General features: G+C 41.9%; 1 protein-coding gene across 1 annotated transcript in view; it reads right to left on the bottom strand.

Moving 5' to 3' along the window:
* Positions 1-4,417: 4,417 nt before the first annotated feature.
* Positions 4,418-18,743, bottom strand: part of MCM5 (minichromosome maintenance complex component 5) — a 38,743-nt gene continuing 24,417 nt past the window's right edge. Inside the window, exons 8-15 of the mRNA XM_053469052.1 lie at positions 14,795-14,906; positions 14,396-14,539; positions 12,968-13,210; positions 7,827-7,939; positions 7,503-7,631; positions 6,473-6,615; positions 6,266-6,393; positions 4,418-4,961 (exon numbers count right to left, since the gene is read on the bottom strand). Of these exons, the coding sequence (XP_053325027.1) occupies positions 4,860-4,961; positions 6,266-6,393; positions 6,473-6,615; positions 7,503-7,631; positions 7,827-7,939; positions 12,968-13,210; positions 14,396-14,539; positions 14,795-14,906 (1,114 nt within the window). The 3' untranslated portion in view covers positions 4,418-4,859. The remainder of the gene's footprint in view (positions 4,962-6,265; positions 6,394-6,472; positions 6,616-7,502; positions 7,632-7,826; positions 7,940-12,967; positions 13,211-14,395; positions 14,540-14,794; positions 14,907-18,743) is intronic.

Here is an 18,743-nt window from a genome sequence, read left to right as displayed (position 1 = left end):
AGTCAGGGCCTGCATGAGTGCTGCCGGCACTGGGGAGCTACAGTTCATTGAAGGGAACCATGAATGCCAATGTATTGTGACATACTGAAGCAGAGCATGATCCCCCTCCCTTCGGAGACTGGGCCGCAGGGCAGTATTCCAACATTATAAGGACCCCAAACACCTCCAAGAAGACCACTGCCGTGCTAAAGAAACTGAGGGTAAAGGTGAGAGACTGGCCAAACACGTCTCCCCCACCTAAACCCTATTGAGCATCTGTGGGGCATTGTAATAAATATAAGTCAACTATTAATCTCCATGGACAACAGCTGGCTCCCAAGACAACGGGATTCCTCTTGTGTAAACCAGTTTCAAGGAATTACACTAGTGGCGAAACCCAAATGTCCAGGAACTCACAATACATCAAAGAGCTATCTCTCTACCAGGTGGGAACAATAAACAGGAGATACAATCTACAATCTCCTACAACAAAAGGACTGCAGGAGATATTATCTGGGCTGGAGACAAGCATGTGTTTGTCCTACAACAAAAGGAGACAATATCAACATTCCAGAGACCCACCCTGAATTTGCCCTGAGAACCATCAACTTCACTGTGGGGGCAATCTAACTTCATGGACAAGAGCGGTCTCTACAGGCAGCTGGTGCAGGTACAAGATTGTGCCTTCCTAAGGATGAGTGGACACAAACTCAGAAGATGATTGGCTGGGACTATTTGGGCATGGTGGCTAGAAAGGTGTGAGCAACAAAGAGAGAGAACCAGAAAGAAAGGAAGGATAACATCAAGGTGACAGGGACACCCCATCCTTACATGCACACATAGAGTCATTAGCATAGTGTAGTTAGAGTCATAGAGCCTTGTATTTCAGATGCTTCTCTGTATACTCATATATATGTTTTTGTTATGTTAATAAACCCATTGTTTTAAGCCACTGGTGTAAGCGGAGTTTCATACGACGAGGAATCTGTAGTAGTTAAAGGAAAGCCAGACGGGTGAAGGTTATATATCCCGGGATTTAAAGGAGCTTTCTGCAGGCATCATCAAACGGAAGGTAGGGGGAGCGCAAGGTCTCCAACCTCGACCAACTCCGTGATGTTGTCATGGAGTGGAAGGACTCCAGTGACAACCTGTGAAGCTCTGGTGAACTCCATGCCCAAGATAGTTAACCCCTTCAATCCCCTATGGACATACCGGTACATCCAGCCCTTCTTGCAGTGTCAGGGACACATTCCTGCCACTGCACGGGAGAGCAGGCTGTCATTTGACAGCCTGGACTCCCCCTGACAGCAGAAGCCGGCATCGCCGGCTTTCTGCTCTCTGATCTGATGTAACATCTTCCGGCATGAAAGCCGCAGGTGATATCCTGTCCTCTGATGAAGCACAGACGCTGCGGTCTCTGCATTTCCGTGAGGACCTGCATAGATCACACCTACAGTGTGATCAGAGAGGGGACCGGGGGGAGGGGAGTGAGAAACCATGTCTCACCCCCCTCCCGTCCTGAAACAGAAGGAGAAAAAGAAAAACTGTTATTCATTTAAAAAATAGTGAGCTAAGTGATGTAATTGTGACATCACTGGCATTAATAACATGTTCAGGAGGTACCTAAGAGGACATCTAACTAATATATATATATATTATAATGAACAATTTTAAAAGCCTTACATCCCATTGTCCTAGCATAACATCTACCCAATATAACCCTCCTGCCCCCATTCACAACAACCAAATCCGTTAAGCCATAAGCATAAAAATTCTGCAAAAAATGTACACCTTATAGTATGTTCCTTGGTGCTGGGAAAGTATGGAAAATCTATATAAATTAGGTATTTATGAAATCAGGACACCTGAATTGATAAATTAATGGAAAATCCCCACGAAGTTTACCTAATTTTGTGAGGATTCAGAGGGAAAATTTAAAAGAGAATTCGCTAGTTCTTACTAAATTTCTCATTCTAAATTTTCAGCTAATCATCCAACTATGGTATCAAAAGAAAGCTCTATATCTCCTTGAAAAAATATATAGTTTACATGGGTACACTATTCACAGGAAACTAGAATAATCGCTGAACCGACATAGCGCAAAAATGGCAAAATTGCTCTGGGACTTGAGGTACCAAAAACCGTTTTGGGATTGAAGGGGTTAAAGCCGTGTTAGGCTTGTCCTTAATAGAGGGGGGGCTCAGAATTATCAGGAGCAGACATGTTAATCCAGGATACAACAGCACGCTACAGAACAAAACAGCAGGAACTAAAAACAATTTTCTACTTCCTGTTTAACCCCTTGACGACCTTTGCCGGTTCAGGACCGTCACGGAAAAACAGTCACTTAATGACCTTTGACGGTCCTGAACCGTCAAAAAATTAAATAAGCTTAGAAAGTGATCAACGATCACTTTCTTCGCTTAAACGGCGTTACTGTAATGCCTCGATGTCGAGGCATTCAGCAAGGCCGAGATCGGCATCGGGGGCCATGTCCGGCCCCTCCCCGGGGCGTCAACAGCTGCCATACATTGTATGGCGGCAGACGCCCGTTTTAAAAGCGTTTAGGAGGCGATCAAACACTTACCTCTGGATGGGCTGTGACCGCTCGAGACCGCATCAGCTGCCGGTGATCTTGCTGATGGCGGCGGCCCGGGAAAAAAAAACAAAGATGAAAGTTCGCTAGATGTCTCCAGACCCTCTAGAGAACTCTGGCTCCACTTGCAGGTTGAATACAGGTACTGCATTCAACCATGCAAGTCAATGGAGCCCAGCTTTCTAATCACAATGTGATTAGTAAAATATTCAAAAAATAATAAAAAAAATATGGAAAAAATAAAAATTATGCAGTGATGTCACTAGATGAACCATCCAGTACCAGCAAAATGTGTGAAAAAAAATATAAAAAAAAAGTATTAAAAAAAAAAAAATAAAGTTTATTATTTTGAGCAAGTGCTAAAAATTTCTCAAAAATCTCAGTTAAAATAAAAGCACTTCCCAAATGTGGCATTTTAAATCTCAAACACGACAAACCCATGCATGCCGGGTATCAATGCACTCAGGAGATGTTCCTGAACACACATTGGGGTGTTTGACAGTGACATATACCAGAACCTGTATATCTATAACTAAAGTACAATTTGTGCGAAAAAAAATAAATAAAAACAATTACAAAGTTTGACAGTGTAGTTGTATAATTGGTGCATGGAAAGGGTTAAAATAACAGCATTTGAAGTACCCTGGGGTGTCTAGTTTTTAAAAATATATGGTTTGAATGGGTTAAATTGAGTTAACCGGCTTCAAAGATGTTCCAAAGAGGAGATGGAGGCAGACTGACCAGATTTGTTAAAGGTTTGGAAATCATAAAACGCTGCTTATACTTATTGCCCTATAACTTACAAAAAACAGCAAAAAACCAAAAACATTGGGTCTCTAAACTCAGGACAAGTAGTAGAATCTATTTAGCTAGTTTTTTTACTTGCTTTTTTAAGGTGAGTAAAATATTTTTCAAATAAGTCATAAAATGTTTTTTTTCCAATTTTTCACCATTTTTTTTTTATAGTAAATAAGATGATACGATCAAAATAATGGTATCTGAAGAAAGCCCATCTTGTCCTGAAAAAAAACCAATATATAACTTATGTGGGTACACTAAATGGGTGAGGAGAAAATTACAGCTGAACACAAGCACCACAAAAGTATTAAAACAGCCTCGGTCCCACAGGGTACAAAAAGAAAAAACGAGCCCGGTCCTTAAGGGGTTAAAAAGCCTGCAATCAAGCTGCAACAGCAGTGACTTTCAGATTACATGGATACAAAGCTTGAAACGCCCTACCAGAAACATGTAAAGCTCCCAACCGGAAGCCACAGAACCGCCGTCGCCATGGAGCTCCGCGACGTACAAGCCGCCCTGACAAGCTAGTGACGAGTCCACCCTACCTGATGTAGGCCAGGAAAAAAAAAAAAAAAAAACTGGGCTATCTGGGAGTGGAGGGGCTTTTCAAGTCCTGCCCCATCTCAGGTACAGAGGAGGAGTCTGGAGTCTATCCATAGTGTCACCTGGGATGGCAGTGAAATATTTGTTCTATTCAATAACATGTTATTTTATGTGCCTCAATATTTAATATGGAAGGTATCATGGAGTCTGCATAGTATGCTTTGCCAATGTGAGACATTAAAGTGCCATCATTGAACTCGCTTCTATATGAAATGCTGTGTGGCTGCCAATACCTTGTCATGGTAGGGGGTATATTTCTGTACCTTAGAGCTCACATGTACAAAACCTGTCAGCATGTTATGAGATGTCCATCTATAAACTTTTGTTTCAAGATAGATTACAGTTTCACAAGTGTAAGATATAGATCTACAAAGCATGTGCACTCTGTGGAGCTTGTTTGATGTTAGAGTGTACACAGTGTGGAGCTTATTTGCTGTTGGAGACATTTTGAATGCTGCATTTATTCAGAAAATTACAGTACAATACTTAGTTCATAACCAGAAACATTACAGGCCACCTGTAGTTTTGTAACATTTCTTATAGGAGCTTGCCGTTTTATCACAAAATATTGAAAAATTAGCTATGCAGTTTGCTTTGTCATATAGTCCGAGTATACCATTTGGACCTATACAATACAGACAAAAACCCCTTTTACAAGCTAGAGATTATGGATGCACTGATTCCATCTAGTGCTGTAGATTAATTTTCCATCTGAATAAGTAGCAGTGGTCTCTACAAAAGAACTACAGTGTAGATGCACAATCTGCTGCTAAAAACTAATTTGGTCAGGCTGCTTCCCATAAGGGTTAAACTGCAAAATACTCAATACACAAGAAATATCGTAAAGTTACAACTAAATTGTGTATGGCTTGCTGTCCGAGTACTACTTTATCCGATAAAGGACTTTGCGTTGTAAACGGTGTTGTATTTCTCCACGTCTCATCATTAGGTGTAGTACTTTGTGAATTGCATGTTCAGGATATTTCTGTAAGAAAAAAATATATTGCAAGCTAAAGTCAATCTGATCTTCAACATTCTGCAAGGCACAGATTCAAGTCGATTGTGCAGGTTCTTTAGAGGAAAAATGCTTTAAGAAAAATCTAAATAAGGTGCGGTCCGCACCAACTCGTGTATAAAAGTGCAATATATTAGTAATACTTCCAACTGCTGCTTCCCAAATTTCACTCTTCCTCAGAGTGTGATAGTAAAAATATGTCAAGAGTAGGGGCGGAATGACAAAGGGAAAAATCAAAATAGCGTAATTGCCAATTGTGCAACTGCACATGTAAAAAGAGTGTAAGTTCCACTCACTTTAGACCATTGGTCTGTTTTACCATTTTTAGAATTTTACGAAGAATAAAAGAAGTTTTATAAAGAACCTTCAGATGGGCCTGATATTCCTATCTAAAGTGTGAGTGGAACTTACACACTTTTTACACGTGCAGTTACACACGTGTTACACAATATTACACTATTTTGATTTTTCCCTTTATGTCACTGCACCCATACTCTGGACATATTTAAGAAAAATCTAGTATGTAAACCTTGTAAACTAACCCCTGAATGGCAAGATTTTTTTTCTTTTTATTTGTAGTACACTTTGGGACAAAGGCAAACATTTTTGCGGTGTTTTTCTTCTCATTTGGCGTACCCACACAATATATATTGTTTTTTCCCCACAACAAGCAGGGCTTTCTTTACATACCATTATTTTTACATCTAATTTACTATAAAAACAATTGGTGGGTGGTTCCCCAGATGGCAACATCAGTGCAGAATTTTTACACAATACCAAATGTTTTATTAATTTACTAATCCTATTGTGATTAAGCTGGGCTCCATTCGCTGTATTGAACTTGCAGGATAAACCCTCTTAACAAGTTAGCTTTCCATTTGGCGCGCCCATCTTGTGAGTTGACCGCAATGTTACACACTGATGGCGCTTGCTCTTCGGAGCAATTACAAGGCGATCAAAGTAGGGGGTTGTGTTGCTGAATGCCTTAATATTGGGGCATGTCAGCAAAACAGATTAGCGATTATTGGTCGCTTCCTAAGCTGTTTTAGCCGTCCGCTGTCATCTTTGTTGATAGGGTCGGCCACACCCAGGGGCTTTCCTCCCAATGTCCATGGCTAGCCTCACTTGGGAGGTCTCCGTGGATGCTGCAAAGCTTCCCATTGTAGTTAAAACGCAGCCGGTGCATATACGGGCTGTCGTGAAGGGATAAAAACAAAAAAACACTAAGCATTACTGTGGCATTATTAGTCATTAAACAACTCATCCTTCCTCACCTGTTTTAGAAAATCCTGGATAATGCTGTGCTCAGACACCTGGGACCCTATAGCAAATCTCCTCTTCAGCTGCTTCTCAATGCGCGACAGCATCTCTTGGTCTTCTTGAGTAGTGAATCCTTCCACACCTCAAAAAAGTTAGAGAGGCGTCAAAATCAATTTTATTTCACATTTTTAGTTTCATTAACATTTTCCAAAAGTCTATACCAGAAAGGTTTCCTGACATGGCAGCATCCAATGTGGACACCTGGAACAGACGCAGTGCCTCCTCAACATCCACCTCAGTGGCAAATGGCTGCAGTTTCATCTTACTGAGAGATTCTGAGATTCTTACAATTGCTTCCAATTGCCTGTAAGAGTTCCACATTTACATGTAAATACACATACGTATATACACACACACAATCTTGTAGTGGAAACCATCACAACTAGCCTAAAAATGAAGGCAGAGGAAATAATTTGACAGTGCTTCAACTTATGTGCCTACACAGTCTGAGGAAGCAATCTCTGAAAGACATTGTGTTTCCTAAGGGTGTATGCTAGTAGACTACCACATTTATTGCCCTTTTCCTGGAAGAGGTGTTTCTTGTATGTGAAGGAGCACAAGACCTTTATTAAAGGCACTTGACAGTTCCCTTCAGGCTACTATCAGGTCTAAAAATAGGTTAGTGTCAGTTTGTGTTCAAGGAAAACAATTTGTGTCACGTTTGGTTTCAAAGTTTGTCTTCTTTGGGGGCCAGGGCTATTAAGTGTCCTTGCATCATACACTTTGGACCCTCCCAGTAGGATGCCAGCAAGGCCCCAGCATCCTCATCTTTAAAGCAATAGCAAAGACGTCTATTAAAGAGTGGTTGGTTCGGGGCTCACAAGAACTAATTTACACACTAGGTACGCTCCATGGGTACCATCAATGCGGAATCAATTCGCAAAACGAAGGGGGTTAAGCACCCCAATCGTAGGCTCATAACTAATTGAAGGTAAACATGCATAAATGAATGCACAAAGGGAGAAATTGCTATTAAGGCTTCCTAAAGACTAAAAACAGAATTTGAAATCACCAGTACCGTAACAGGTACAGATCACCAGTCTTATAAGACAGGTTGAGGAAAGGCACATAGTAAAGGTTAAGTATTAACACCTCACATTGGGTGACAAGCATTACAGTATGCAGTAGCACCACAATCAAAATATTAAAAACAGACTAATTCCATTATCTTATTACATATCAAGAAACTACCTGACTGTGATGGGAATACTGGATCTCTTCTCACTCTCTCTCTCATGCTCCCGAGCACCACTACGCATGAGAATATAACGGTTTTTTAGCTTCTCTGCTGCTTCAGCAGACAGCCTTGGGCCACATTTTCTGTGTAAAGGAACAAAAAAAATGTAGATTGCGAATGTTTTCATCTTCTAATTAGAACTAGCAAACTGTTTTTATTGTGCAGGTCTACCATTTAATTTAGCCATTATCCAACAAATTATATCAATTATTGGACCATACCTACAATACTGCATCTCATTTTTGTATCATTAGACTAAACTATGCATGAACACTCACGTTCTACAATACGCAATGTATTTCTTTAACGTTGCAAGCTCAATTTCTCCCTCCACAGAATGAGTCTGTGTCCGTGCACTAAGATGTACATTCATCACGTGCTTGGCCAGGGTCTATAAAGAAAAAAAATTAAAAAAAAAAATACATACTTGATTCATAAAAATTTTTGCAACAAAAGTTAGATGCAAAGTTCCCACACAGGTAAGTAAACCACTTATAAAGGCATTATACAGCCCAGGAATATGGCAGATAGAGTTGTACTTTTGAGGTCTCAGTGGCTTACAGAAGTGTTGCAGTACCACAATTTAGCTCAGTGGTGAGCAATATAGACATTTTAATAAAGCATCCCTGTCTTGGAGAGAGTAACATTATTGCGGGGCAAGTAATTTGGCCAGACTAAGGGACCCCAGTATCGAGATTAGGGTTAAAACAATGCAGCTGAAGGGCTGAAATTACAGCTCATCTGCTCTGAGCCAAAGATAGGTGCTGAAACAGCCAGTCACTGGTAAGTGTGCCATCACTAAAACCAGATGCACAAGGGTCTCGTAAGCCCCATAAAAACCAGAGACATCATGGTCAATAATGATCTCAGGGCACTGATGGGCCAATATGCTTTATATAAAAAAACACTGAAATTTTTAACCTAGTAACCACTGACACTTTACGTCACTGATCAGTCATGTCTACCAATAGCCAGGGATCGACCCTGACCACACCTATCCTAACACTGTACAGTACTTAATACTATCACTATCAACAGTACCTTGGTGTAGAGCCCTGCGCGGGACTACTTTTTTAATCCCGCCCGCTCCCGCAATGTGGGTGTTCCGCTCCCGCCACTTTTGTGGCCAATCCCACCCGCTCCCGCCACGTGTGGCCAATCATGCCCACCTCCTTACCTGATTTCCCACGCGGCTGCCCTCGAGTTGTTCCCTCACGGTGTCTCCTCTTGCTCCGCCCAGGAACAAGGCGGAGTCACAGGAAGTGACATCACATCACGTGACTCCGTTTTGTTCCTGGGCGGAGCAAGCTAGGAGACACTGTAAGGGAGCAGCAAGAAGGCAGCCTTGCGGGACTGCGCAGGATTACCGGGACCCGCAGGTACAGTGCCTGACTGCCCGCTCCCAGCCCCAGTAAGACCGCCCGCGCCCGCAAGGGGACCTGGATCCTCCTGTCTCCCCCCCCCCATACACACTTACCGGTGCTTCCTGCTGTATTGCGGGGGCAGCGATCCGCGTAGACCACGTCCGCTGCAGCCGGAAGGAGGTGTGGCTAGCAGCGGGGGTTGTCTGCGTCCGTCGCGCATACCTTCCCCGACTGTCAGAGATCAGAGCTCGCCGCACCGGTGCGGAGAACTCTGATCTCCGACAGCCGGGGAAGGTATACGCAACAGACGCAGATAAACCCCCGCTGCCAACTCTACCTCCTTCCGGCTGCAGCGGAAGGAGACGTCAACCCGCTGCCCCGGCAAAACAGCAGGAAATTGGAAGCGTGTTAGTTAAATGGGGGCACAGGGCATTTCTGGAATGCCTTATACCCCTATATGGGGCAGAGTGGCATATAGGGAGGTATAAGGCATTTCACCTCCCTATATGCCACTCTGCCCCATAATATGCTTTTTAACCCCCTAAATGCCAGAGTGGCATATAGGGGTATAAGGCATTTCTGGAGGCAGAGTGCTCTATACAATGCCTTTTAACTCCCTTAATGCCACTCTGCCTCCTGGAATGCCTTATACCTCCCTATATGCCACTCTGCCCCATAATATGCATTTTAACCCCCTAAATGCCAGAATGGGATATAGGAGTATAAGGCATTTCTGGAGGCAGAGTGGCACATAGGGGGTCAAAAGGCATACCATGGGGCACAGTGGCATATAGAGGGTTAAAAGGCATATCATGGGCCACAGTGCCATATTGGTGTGGCAAGCCTGGGGGTAGATGTGCGTAACTGGGGGACAGGTTGGAAAATACAAGGAAATAAAAACAAAAAATATTTTTCTCAATCATAGCTTTTCTTAAAAAAAAATAGTTTACATGAATTAACATTTACTGGTAAAACTTTTTTCCTTTAGGGTCGTCTTATATTCAGGCTTTTTTTTTCCTAAGTTAATATTCAGATTTTGGGGGGGTCGTCTTATAACCAGTAATAAACGGTAATTTGCGTGCTATTTGGTTCTAAAAGGCTAAAATCACAACCAAAAAAAAAGTAGCCCTAAAACCATGGAAGAAACTTCGGCAAGAGAAAAGGAAATCTTGATATCCACATTGACATGCAAGAAACAGAAACCTCAATCTCCTGAGGTACTCAGGCTGTGTGCTTTTGGAGAATATACAGTTTATGGGATTTTGATGTTAGGGGTTGTTCTTACACCCAAAAGCATGAGGTGTATAGTAAATTGTAAAACGTCTATAGGTACTCTAGGAATGTCTAAGAAATGTTTTATAGTCATATTCCAAAAAGTCTGTATAGGTCCACATCGCCACCAGGTATGGAATAGATCTCCTATCTGGCATTCACATCTCCAGCAAATATTAGAATGATCTGCATACATTTTGGACAAACGACTGGGGACTAGGTACATACGGTCCCCAGCCGTTTGTACTTGCAATTCAACTAAACTCAGACATCCCACAATTTTAAAGGTATTCTGGAAAGCCTTTCTCCAATTTTTCTGCACAATTTCGATTCCCAATTCTTGCTCCCATCTATTGCTTTAGGTCGATTCTTTAGATCATTACTTAATATTTCAATGGATAATGAAAGTAATTCTCTGTTCCTTTTTAAGCATAGCTTTTTGCAGTTTTTTCACTATGTCAATAGTATCACAGCATAAATGTTTCAAAAGGCACCCCTTAACCCCTTCGTTCCCCTATAGACGTACCGGGACGTCCAAAAAACGCCCACAAAGAAACCCCTATGGACGTCCCGGTACGTCCAGCCCTTCGTGCAGTGTCAGGGACACATCCCTGCCGCTGCACGGGAGACCAGGCTGTCGTTTGACAGCCTGGACTCCCCACTGACATCAGAAGCCGGCTTTGCCGGCTTTCTGCTGTCCGATCGCCTGTAACAGCTTCCGGCACGAAAGCCGGTAAGCTGTTACCGGTAAACTGCCCGATCGCACAGTTTCAAACGCGCGATCGGGCATTCCCATCCGGGTTGCGTCACTGCTGACGTAACCCGGAAGGTCATCGGAGGACCCTCCGATGAGGCACAGAGACGCTACGATCTCTATGCAGGTCTGTGAGGACCTGCACAGAGATCAGTGTGATCGGTGCAGGGGGATCGCGGGGAGGGGAGTGAGACCATCTCTCTCACTCCCCCTCCCGTCCTGAAACGGAAAAGCTGAAGAAAAAAAAAAAAAGATAATTCATTAAAAAAATTTAATTAAAATAATATAAATACTAAAAAAAAAATATAATGTGAGCTGTGATGTCACTGTGACATCACTGGCATGTTCAGGAGGTCCCTAGGAGGACCTCTTACCATTACTGTGTAAAAAAAAAAATATAAAAAATAAAAAAAATGTAAAAAAATTAAAATAAAAAAAAATTTAAAAAAAATATAAAGATAAAAAAAATTCTTAAAAAAACCTTACATCCCATTGCCCTAGCACAACATCTAGCCAGTATAACCCTCCTGCCCCCATTCACAACCCCCAAACCGGTTAAGCCATAGGCATAAAAATATACAAAATTGTACACCTAATAGTATGCTCCCTGGTGCTGGGAAAGTCTGGAAAATCTATATAAATTAGGTATTTCTGAAATCAGGACACCTGAATTGATAAACTTGGAGGGGATTTTCCATCACTTTACCTAATTTTGTGAGGATTCAGAGGGAAAATGTAAAAAAAAGTTAGTTTATTTTTCTAATCTTCGCTAGTTTTTACTAAATTTCTCATTCTAAATTTTCAGCTAATCATCCAACTATGGTATCAAACGAAAGCTCTATCTCCTTGAAAAAACAATATATAGTTTACATGGGTACACTATTCACAGGAACAGAGAATAATCGCTAAACCGACATACCCCAAAAATGGCAAAATTGCTCTGGGCTTTGAGGTACCAAAAACCCCTGGGATTGAAGGGGTTAATGAGTAGATGCGTAAACACTTCCCCTTGGAGCGAAGGAAATTCTGCAATCAACAAAGGGAATGGCTTAATGTTATGTGCCACCATAAGGTCATCAATTCTTTTCAAAATGTCTTTATACCATTTATCTAAATTTAGGTCTGCAATATTTCTCCTCAGTATCATGATTAGTAAGATTTTTAGAACCCTATCCTTTAATTTATTGGAAATTCTGAAGTAGTTGCAATGAGAAAAGAATGTTACTAAGGACCAAGCTCGGAGAGTGTTGAGAAGAGCTCATGCCATCTCTTTTTGTATACCAAAAAATCTCTCAATATATTAAGGCCAGTCACATTTTTACCCCACAGCCTCTGAGAAACATGATTTACCACTGAGGGTTATTGCTGTAGTTTGGGTGTTGCCCTTCAAATACCCACCTCAAAAAACATGGTGCAATGGTAAAGCGGATGTGAAAAAACATGTTATACCACACCAGCATCTTCCAAAGTTGGTGTAAGCGGCATGTTCTTGAAGTCGGTATATGCCCCTAACTGGACACCCTGTGCTGTGTTTTTGAATATATAGTTTTATGTGGTTAAATTGAAATATGGTACCTCTACCGTGTCTCAAAACTGGATATGCTTTGACCCAGTCGTCACTTGCCGTTTAATATCCCACCCACTGACAGGTGCCATAACAAGATTATCTGTTATTCACTTCACCCGTCAGTGGTCATAATGTTATGGCTAATCATTCAGTGCATTTGGCTGTTCTGTAACCAATACATACAGCAGGACATTTCCACAATAGAATGTATGGTGCTAATGCTGGTAAGACACTAGTGGGCCCATACGCCAATGCACAACACAATGTAACATAGCATATGAATTACATAAGGACTTTGTTAGCTTACTTACACAACGTTACATCATAACCAGATCATTGCTTTATCTAAAAATGTTATACATCTTATTTTCCTTTGGGTCTGTTCTGGATTATAACAGTTTAAGAATGTGAATTGTACTATAAAACAAAAGTTGGAGGCTAAAGTCATATGTTTGCACTTACCATGTCTCTCTGTTCATTGTGCTCATCCTTTACTATGAAGATCATATCAAACCTAGAAAGGATGGTGGGCATAAAATCAATGTTCTCCTCCCCTTTTGTATCATCCCATCGCCCATACACAGAGTTGGCAGCTGCTAGCACAGAACATCGTGAGTTCAAGGTAGTAGTGATGCCCGCTTTTGCAATAGATATAGTTTGCTGTTCCATCGCCTCATGTATTGCAACCCTGTCATCTTCACGCATCTGGAAAGAGGTCAAATTTTTTAATTAAAATTCACATAATCCGCCTTTTAAGTTGGTGTTTAGATACAATGGCATTACGCAAGTTTAAACAATCTGTTTCAAGCCCCTTCACTACTGAAACTGCTCTAAAAGTCTCCAATGACTTGCTCTCTGCCAAAGCAAAATATCACTTCTCCATTCTAATACTCTTGGATCTCTGCTGCTTTTGATACTGTTGATCACCATCTTCTTTACTGACTTGCTTCTACAGGCATTTGAGATACAGCTCCCTCCTGGATCTCCTCATATCTGTCTAATCATTGTCTCATTTTTTGTTTTATGCAACAGTTTCTTCTGTCAGCTTCTCTGGGAAGACATCACCCTTACGAAAAGTTACTGCAGTTTTTTGGACATGAAAAAACTGCAATACTGCACTTTTACTGCAGTATTACATTATATTGCAAACCTACAGTTGTTCTTCAATGCACTGTAGCTTTATTGCATTTGTACTTCCTTACAAAAATAAGTACAAATGCAATAAAGCTACAGTGCATTGAAGTACAACTGTAGGTTTGCAAAATAGCGCAGTAATAGTGCAGTTTTTTCATGTCCAAAAACTGCAGTATTACTTCAGAAAAAACTGCAGTAATTTTTCATAAGGGTACCCCTTCCGCTTTGCGTCCCCCAAGGTTCAGTCCTTGGCCCTCAACTCTTTATACTTCATCTCTTGGCAAACCAATCAACTAATTTGGCCTCCGGGACCATCTATATGCAGATACCCAAATCTACCCGTCTTCTCCAGATCTCTCTCCATCTCATGTCCCTTATCACCTCTTCCTTTTCCCGTCTACAAGACTGCGCTCGGGCTGCACCATATCTCTGGAATCTACTTCCACCGAACCTTCAGCATTCACCATCCCTCCCAACATTCAAGAAACGTCTCAAAACTCACTTCTTCAGAGAAGCATACCATCTTTAGCTGCTAGAATTTTCCTGTCACTGATACAGCCACCACACTACCCCTCACCCTTTTCCTTAGTTTGTCCCCACCCCATTACCTCAAGATTGTGAGCAGGGCTCGCCACCTAATGTATCAGTTTATCTAGTCTTGTCATAACCCTTGAATATTTGTTTTGTATTAAGCGATCCGTAAAGAAATAAAACACTATTTGATATACATGCAACTAAACAGGTTTTCCTTATTACCTTATCAAACTCATCAATGCAAACTACACCTCCATCTGCGAGCACCATAGCACCGCCCTCCATAATGAAGTTACGGGACACAGGATCCCTCATGACAGAAGCAGTTAGACCAGCTGCACTACTGCCTTTCCCTGAAGTATAAACCTACAAGAGACATGGGAGATAAACAGCAGAAATGATACCATTACATTTAAATAGGCGATCTCACAACTAGTACAGTGTGGACTTTGCTTAATGTACCCTCATAACATTTTTGCTACTGTACTTCTATTGTAATCCGCTGAATGGGCAGGGAAAAGTGGTGCATCTTTGCTTCCACACTTCACAAAACACTTAAATATTCATGAAGCAAATCTGCAGTAGATAGCATGCACCATTAGCAATCTGCACTGTTCTTACCCCAATAGGAGAGCACCTTTCCACAAATTTCAACAGCTGGGACTTTGCTGTTCCAGGGTCACCAAGCATTAACAGGTTAATATCCCCTCTACGAGTCAGTCCATCTGGAAGTCTATGGAGAAAATTAAATGGTGTGAATACAAATTCACTGGTCATATTATGACAGTTTGTAGATTTTGAAAACTTCCAAGAAACACAGGAATACCCCCAGGCATCATAGGGGTAGAGTCAGACACGATAGTGGATGAGAGCCATTGGGAACATCTAGTCTGTGACGTGAATGCTCCCTTCCCTAAAACTGTGTTGCAGCAACAATTCTTCAATGTCAAGTCATTCCGCAATACAGAAATTTGCTCCAGGGGCCCCAGGCAACCCATCTCTGGAGTGTCCGCGTGCAACATATACAATATGGACGCCTGCTTTAAAAGAGCTCAAACTATGTTGCTGAAACGCCTCGATAGAGGCATTCGGCGACACTGAAAACCCACTCCAGGACGCACTGAACACTACGGAGAACGACCACAAGCGCCATAGCGAGCAGGATGGTTGAGCCCATCAAAACAAAAAAAACACGGGAACTTAGTAGATACTGCATTCAACCATGCAAGTCCATGGAATCCATCTTACCAATAACTGTCCTTTATATATATTAAAATTTATATAAAATAAGAGTGCGTAGAAATGTAAAAAAACATTTTCACACAGTCCCCTTATTTCAGGAGCTTAGATGTATTTTTAGTACTGTTGAGAAACAGTTTCCAGTCAACTACTGCTTGAAGTCAAAACTACTGCTTGATTGACAAATGCTGGGTTTCCTCCTTTATGATTTGCCAGGATTTTACTGCAGCCGTCTTCAGTTTTGTCCTTCTCAAGTTAAATGCATGCTCGATTGGGTTGAAGTCAGTTTATTGATTTGGCCATTGCAGAATATTCGACTTTGCATTAGAAATGGGTTGCTTTCCCTCAAAAAAAAATTGGGGTCACTATCGATCTGTAAAGCAAACCACCGTCCAGTCAACTTTGCAGAATAAGGCTGAATCAAAGTAGACAATATATCCCTATGCGCTTCAGAATTCAGTTGGTGGCTTTTTACATCATAAACACTATGCCTTTGAATGCCATGGCATCCCACTGGCTCCATTGTAAAGTCTTCTCTTAACAGTGATATGCCTACCTCCTGAAGAGTGTTCACTTGACTGGATGTTGTGAAGGTGTTTTCTTTGCCATGAAAAAAAATAATCCTACAGTCTACCACTGTTGTCTTCCGTGGACGTCCAGGCCTTTTTGTGTTGCAGAGCTCACCAGTTGTCACTCTCAAACTCCCAAACCTATGCATGGGTGGTATCACTGCACTGTTGACCACGTATTGGGATGTTTGGCAGTGACATACCAGGAACTGCAAATTCATACCTTAAGTACAATTTATGTGTGTGGGAGAATAAAATACCACAAACTTTGGTGGAACTAGTGCATGAAAAGAGCAAATACACCAGCATTTGAAACAGTATTCCCTGCTGATACCTGGTGACACTACAGATAGACTGCTCCTCTATACCAGACACAGGGCAGAACTCAAATTATAAAACCCCTCCCCACCTGGTGAACAAAGACCACTTCAGGAAATCACAGAGGCAATTCAGAAATTCAAAGAACAAGGGGGAAGAGAATGAGCATGTCACCAGGGATCAGCCGCTATCGGTAAGTAGAACTTGCCGTTTCTCTGCAATCCCTGGTGACACTACAGCTAGCCGTAACAAACAAAATGGGAGTGAAATGGCAATCAAAGAACAGTTTCCAAACTTTTACTCAAAGGCAGTGTCCTCTCCGGCCAGGTAGTCAAATCACTAACATTGAGAAAAGGTATGGAGGCTACACCGCATAGCAGTTTAAGATTTGTTGAAAAACCATTCTGCGCAGGTCGAGGGGGCTTGAGTGGACAGGCACAGATGCTGGATTCCTGCGTGCTGATGAATAAGCAAGCCTGATAGATCCAAGTAGCTATGGTACGTTTGGAAACATTTAAATGTTTATTAGGTCCTGTGGAAGCAACAGGAGATGCTTTGCGAAACGGTTGAGTCCTCTTCAAAAAGATGCATCTCTTTAGATCTAGAGTGAAGATACGCTTCTGCAGTTTTTGTAGAGATGGGGGGGTTGCAGGTTTATACCCTAGCCATGTCCAAGTTTTTTCTGCAGTGGGCCACGTGATCAGAATTGTATACCTGCGAGGGCCGCATTTTTCACTGTAATTTTTAGCCTTTAATAAGATATGCAGATTAAAATAGAGTATATGACAAAACCTTTACATTTCCTCTCACCGATTTCTGGGCCTAGAAAGTTTTGACTACAAATTCTGGATAAGTAAAAATGAAATAGTTCTATTTATTCTAGGGATGCACCAAAATGAAAATTCTGGACCAAAACCGAGAATTCAGGGTTCACTTAGCCAAAGCTGAAAATGAGCCCCCAAAAATAAAAAACCCCACACACCATAAAATAAAATGTTACACACCAAAAATAAATAAACACATTATATATATATATATATATATATATATATATATATATATATATATATATATATATATATATATATACATATATATATATATATCTATCTATATATATCTATATCTATTCTTAAGAGCAATCTCAGGCATACCCAGATTCCAGCGTGTACTGGTTGACTAGGCATGATAGGAGTGTGATTGCTGTCAACAATCCTATATAAAATGAATTGTTATTGTATTTAGTTGCCCAATTCTGGTATATCACTTTTAATAAAATTGTGGTTAACACCAAAATTGGACTTGGCATGATAGGAGTGTGATTGCTAACAGCAACCAGTAAACGCTGGAACCTAGGCATGATGGGATTGATTGCCGTTAGCAATCACACTCCTATCATGCCAAGTCAGCCACTACATGCTGAAACCTGGCTAGCTGCCTCCCTTGTGTATTGATGCTGCCAGCAGTATGGGGTCTGCACATCACTTACAGCCCCCTGTACCATGCCCCCCCACTTACACATCCATGCTATCACACACACATTCAGATTCATTCCCTCAGTCACATATACTCAAACACCCCCTTACCTGCACCACAGCTCTCTCGATGCCGCTCAAACTTCAGCAGGAGGGCACGGCCTCCCTCTGCATTCTCTTGTACTGCACAGACGAAGCGGGACTGGAGCAGACTCATGTGATGTCACATACATTCACTTAACTGCTGGGTTCCGCTTCCTCTGTGCAGTACAAAAGACCCTCCCATAGGTAAGCAGCAGGGCCCTTGTGATCTCGGTTGCCCTGGCTGCCAATCTCACGTGGGCTGCACCTCAGGGTCCCACGGGCCGCATTTGACCCGCATGTTGGACACCCCTGCCCTAGCCCTACAGAATGAAGAGCAGACTGAATTCCAAGGGCAATGAAAGGACCACTTTATTTGGGAAGATCCAAAGAGGCTCTGTGGTAGACCATGCCTGTAGCTCACTGATGCGCCTAGCGGAGGTAACGGCAATCAGGAATGCTGTTTTCAATGACAGAAGGTGGCGAGAAAGATTGAAGAGTCTTGAATGGAGGGAGAGAAAGTGCTTTCAGAACAAGATTAAATGTCCCAGGGAGACATCTTGACTACAGATCAAGGCTTGATCCAGCTCAGCGCTTTAGAGAAATGTTGCAGACCTTTATCGAAACCTTCCTGGAGAAAGTCGAAAATATGGGAGAGGTAAACACAAGGCGCTAAAGCAGCATGAGGATATACCGTATTGGCTCGGATATAGGCCACCCCCTAAAAGTTTGGTGCTTTTTTAAAGAAAGAAAGAAAAACTCAGCAGATGTGCCGGCACCGGAAGTTGTATACGTGTATTGCGTAGATGTCCCCCGCAAGACACCTGGGAGTCTGCTCTGGTAAGTCGGGGGGGGCAGAGTTAAAACTCATCGTGCGGACGGTCACCG

This window comes from Spea bombifrons, chromosome 6 (assembly GCF_027358695.1).
Source record: "Spea bombifrons isolate aSpeBom1 chromosome 6, aSpeBom1.2.pri, whole genome shotgun sequence".
Taxonomy (NCBI): Eukaryota; Metazoa; Chordata; class Amphibia; order Anura; family Pelobatidae; genus Spea; species Spea bombifrons.
This window is presented reverse-complemented; position numbering and strand designations above follow the sequence as displayed.